This window comes from Hippocampus comes, unplaced genomic scaffold (assembly GCF_001891065.2).
Source record: "Hippocampus comes isolate QL1 unplaced genomic scaffold, H_comes_QL1_v1.1 scaffold53, whole genome shotgun sequence".
NCBI classification, from domain to species: Eukaryota; Metazoa; Chordata; class Actinopteri; order Syngnathiformes; family Syngnathidae; genus Hippocampus; species Hippocampus comes.
The window spans coordinates 1-4374 of NW_017805707.1; the positions used below are offsets into that span (position 1 = coordinate 1).

A 4374-nucleotide genomic window follows, 5' to 3' on the forward strand; every position below is an offset into this window, starting at 1 on the left:
CGTTTTTTTCGTGCCAAAAACGCCTTACTATACTTACTTCACATGGTCGTTTCCTTTGTTTTCTTTCCTGAATTCTTTTGACTTACCATTGTCTTTTCAGATCCATTGCAGAAAGATGACATCAACAGAAAAGCCTTTGAGAAATTCAAGAAGGAACATAACTCCGTGCCAGCCACCGTTGATAACGCGGTGCCGTCGGAGCGCTTCGAAGGTGAGTGTAAAGTGGAACCGCCTGCACGTCATGGGTTTCTTTTTTTCAAAGCTTGACGTCATTGTTTACTTCAGGTCCAGGTGGTGATGGAAGCGCAGCCCCCTGGACCACGGAGGAACAGAAGCTTCTGGAGCAGGCCCTCAAGACGTTTCCGGTCAGCACGCCCGAACGCTGGGACAAGATCGCCGCTGCCGTCCCCGGACGAAACAAGAAAGACTGCATGAAGCGCTACAAGGTGAGTGGAAAAAGTTGTCATTGCTGGCCAAGTGTTGGCTTGCAATGACCCTTCCACTTGAACTGGTTCCAACTTCCTAGTTCAAGTGGAAGGGTTGTTGTGTGCCAAGGTTTAGCATGCAATGACACTTCCACTTGAACTCGGACATTTGTACCAGTTCAAGTGGAAGGGTCATTGCAAACCAAACGTTGGCACGCAACGACCTTCCACTTGAACTGGTACAAATGTCCTAGTTCAAGTGGAAGGGTTGTGTGCCAAGGTTTGGCTTGCAATGACCCTTCCACTTGGACATTTGTACCAGTTCAAGTGGAAGGGTCATGACGTGCCTTCTACTTGAATTGGTACAAATGTCCTGTTGTGCCTGAGATGACATGTCCCCGTTTTCTGATAGGAACTGGTGGAGATGGTCAAGGCCAAGAAAGCTGCACAAGAGCAAGTTGCAAGCAAGAGTAAAAAATGACAACACAGAGTTAATCAGAGAATCATTATTATTATTAGAATGTTGTGTTTAAAAAAAAAAAAACAGGTATCTTGCCATTTATACATTTGAGTGCGACCCTGGGCCGGCTCCGTGGTCAACTGGTTCGTGCATTGCAGTGTGAGCGCAGAGGTGAAGGGTTCAAATCCAACTCCGGCCTGTTGCGCTGGCATGTTCTCCTCCTGCCGGCGTGGGTGTTCTCCGTCCACCCTCCCATCCATTTTCTCATCTGCTTCTCCTGGCAAGGGTTGCAGGGGCATGCTGGAGCCTCCCCCCAGCTGTCTTCGGGCCGTCGGCGGGTGGGGGCACCGGGGCACCCTCAACCGGTTGACAGCCAATCATTGGCTGTCAACCGGTTGAGGGTGCCCCGGTGCCCCCACCCGCCGACGGCCCGAAGACAGCCAGGGCCCCACCTGCGACCCTTGCGAGGACAAGGGGATCTGAAAACAGAGAGTGTGACTCGACTTAGCTCCTCATCCAGAACATTCCGCTGCGGATCTGGTTGTAGTCAGGAAGCTGCTCAATTGGACCTGTCCAAAGCAACAACCAAAAATAAAATACAAATTTTCACTTGGGGTGATTCCAAATCTCACAGCCGCATTCTTCCTGATCAGGAGCACACTCACCAATGGCTGCGATGGCAGGCGCTTTGTCAAAGATATGTTTGGTGCACACGTCCTTGATGGTGGCGGCATCGATGGCCTGTTGAAAGAGAGTTTTTTTTAAAAAACATGATCAAAATAAACTTCAAGTTTGGGTCATCCGACTCCATCCACTCACATCAATTCGGGTCTCAAGTTCGTGCAAAGGGATCCTGCGACTGTAGCACAACATCTGTCTGCCGATGTCCTCGCAGATTGGGGTGGAGCCTGGAACGAGAAAAAAATAAAAGAAATGTAAAACACAGTAAGACGTCACGGGCCTCTCATCATTTCCTCGCGCCGAGCCACGTTACCGTCGAGATGCAGCAACATGTTGGTCTTGAGGAGATTCTTGGCCCGGGCCACCTCGCCTTCGGTGACGCTGGTGCAAAGCGACATCCTGGAACGACAAAAAGAAGCAAAGTCTCAGAACAGTATTGCATGTGTTTGTCCTCAACTGTGTGTGTGACCTCATCTCACCATTCTTTCTGAGTGAAGCGCATCATGTCATCAATGGTGCCGGGCTCACACACCATGTAGAGTCCCCACAGGCCCGTGTCGGTATAGCAGGTGTTGAAGGACTGGAAGCTGTGGCACAAGTTCCCCTGACAAGCCATCTGAGCCAGCTTGCTTGACAGATTCTGAGTGAGGCCCCAATGTATTTCGTTACCCCCAAAAAATGGCTTCAGATGTGAGGAAATGGCTCAATGTTTGAAAAATACTCACCACCCCGCCGCCAAACGAGCGGTCCCAGTTCCCAATGAGCGTGTTGGCCACCATCAGCGGGATGGTGTCGGGGTGGGACCATCCGACCGCCTCCACGGCGATGGCAATGTGGGCCAGCGGCATCTTGTCGTCGCGCACGCGAATCTGAAAAGGCACCGTTTCACTCGTCACTTGGTCTCGCCGCACCAAGTCAAACAACCTTCCTCCCTGACTGACTTTGTGGTATTGAAGCAGGGCGCAACCGTTTTGCAGCAATAAATGGATGCAACTGTAGCCTGTGCCGTGCCAATTTGAATATGATTGAATTGTTCTTCCCTGTTGGGAGGTCAGAATTGAGTGCTTTACCTCACTTCCTGTGAAGGGGCAGGCGGGCGGAGCCGGGGCGTCGCTGTCGTAGCGGCCCACAAGCTGTCCAAAGTGGTACTTGGCCAGATCGATGAGCTCAGTGTGGGAAACTCCTGGTTGAAACATTTCAAAACATCGCAGCGTGTCAATAGCGACAGGTCTCAAACTGCAAGAGGGGGCCAGCAAGACACGAGGCACAAAGCTCTCACCTCCAGCGGCAGCCAGCACGATTCGAGGACCTTTGTAGTGGCTGGTAATGTACTCGACCAGATCGCCTCGATTGATGGTCCTGCCACGGAACCGTGGTCAAACGCCGGCGGCGACGGCTCGACTTGACTTGGCGCAAGCTGTGATTTTGCATACTTGATATTCTCCGTGGGGCCCAGGATGGTCCTGCCCAGCGCCGTGGTCTGATACGCGGTCGCGTGGAGGTAATCGAAGACCACCTCCTGCAAGTTGGTCTCCACTTCCTGCATCTCCCGCAGGATGACGCCCCGTTCTCTCTCGATCTCCGCTTCGCCTAACCGGCTGTTCTGGATGATGTCGGCCAGAATCTCCACGGCTTTTACAAAAATATGACATGGATAAGATTGATGTAAGTGATATGCTCCCTCTTATGAGTGAGTACCAGTAGAGAGGCAAACGGCGACATTCTGAGCCAACTGGTGACACTGAATGGAGGATTGGTTGACTCAAATGTCAAGTGCACTTTCAATCGTCATACCTCGCGGAAGGTCCTTGGAGAAGGCCTTGGCGTAGTACACGGTCTGCTCCCGAGATGTGTATGCATTGAGATGTGCGCCCATGTTCTCAATTTCTAACTCCAGGTCGAGCTGAGAACGCTTCCTGGTGCCCTGTCACACAAAAGGGGAATTATGCATTACTTACTGACATATGTAAAAAAAACATACATACAGCAACAAAAAAAAAAAAAAAACGCCTTACTATACATGGACGTTTTTTTCAGCTAAAACCGCCTTACTGTATACATGGTTGCTTTTTTTCCATCTAAAAAGGCCTTACTATACATGGTCGTTTTTTTTGGCTAAAAACGACTGACTATACATGGTCGGTTTTTTTGGCTAAAAGCGCCTTACTATACATGGTCATTTTTTTTGGCTAAAAACGACTGACTATACATGGTCGGTTTTTTTGGCTAAAAGCGCCTTACTATACATGGTCGTTTTTTTCGGCGAAAAACGCCTTACTATACATGGTGGTTTTTTGGGGGCTAAAAACGCCTTACTATACATGGTCGGTTTTTTTGGCTAAAAATGCCTTAGTATATACATGGTTGTTTTTTTCAGCTCAAAACGCCTTAGTATACATGGTCGTTTTTTTAAGCTAAAAATGCCTTACTATTCATGGTCGTTTTTTTCAGCTAAAACCGCCTTACTATATACATGGTTGTTTTTTTTCATCTAAAAACGCCTCACGATATATGGTCGTTTTTTTGGCTAAAAACGCCTTCCTATATATACATGGTCGTTTATTTTTGCTTAAAACGCCTGACTATACATGGTCGTTTTTTTTCAGCTTAAACCGCCTTACTATACATGGTCGTTTTTTTCGGCCAAAAACGCCTTACTATACATTGTCGTTTTTTTCGTCTAAAAATGGGCCAAAAACGCCTTACTATTCATGGTCGTTTTTTTGAGCTAAAAACGCCTTTCGATACATGGTATTTTTTTTCCGCTAAAAACGCCTTAGTATACATGGTCGTTTTTTTTTTTTTTTT

The 4374-nt window shown here is 48.4% G+C and overlaps 1 protein-coding gene and 1 long non-coding RNA gene across 3 annotated transcripts in view; one reads left to right on the forward strand and one right to left on the reverse strand.

The window, feature by feature from the left end:
• The first annotated feature begins 59 nt into the window (after positions 1–59).
• Positions 60–1098, forward strand: LOC109523680 (uncharacterized). Its single transcript, XR_002169820.1, has 3 exons — positions 60–211; positions 286–446; positions 838–1098. It is a non-coding gene; the product is annotated as an uncharacterized LOC109523680 (long non-coding RNA).
• Positions 1099–1294: 196 nt separating this feature from the next.
• Positions 1295–4374, reverse strand: part of pmpcb (peptidase, mitochondrial processing subunit beta) — an 8831-nt gene continuing 5751 nt past the window's right edge. For both annotated transcript variants that reach the window (XM_019882998.1, XM_019882997.1), the window contains exons 4-13: positions 3361–3490; positions 3000–3198; positions 2846–2925; positions 2637–2749; positions 2292–2435; positions 2046–2206; positions 1880–1965; positions 1705–1793; positions 1551–1626; positions 1295–1454 (exon numbers count right to left, since the gene is read on the reverse strand). In XM_019882998.1, coding sequence (XP_019738557.1) covers positions 1390–1454; positions 1551–1626; positions 1705–1793; positions 1880–1965; positions 2046–2206; positions 2292–2435; positions 2637–2749; positions 2846–2925; positions 3000–3198; positions 3361–3490 — 1143 coding nt within the window. In that variant the 3' untranslated portion in view covers positions 1295–1389. The remainder of the gene's footprint in view (positions 1455–1550; positions 1627–1704; positions 1794–1879; positions 1966–2045; positions 2207–2291; positions 2436–2636; positions 2750–2845; positions 2926–2999; positions 3199–3360; positions 3491–4374) is intronic.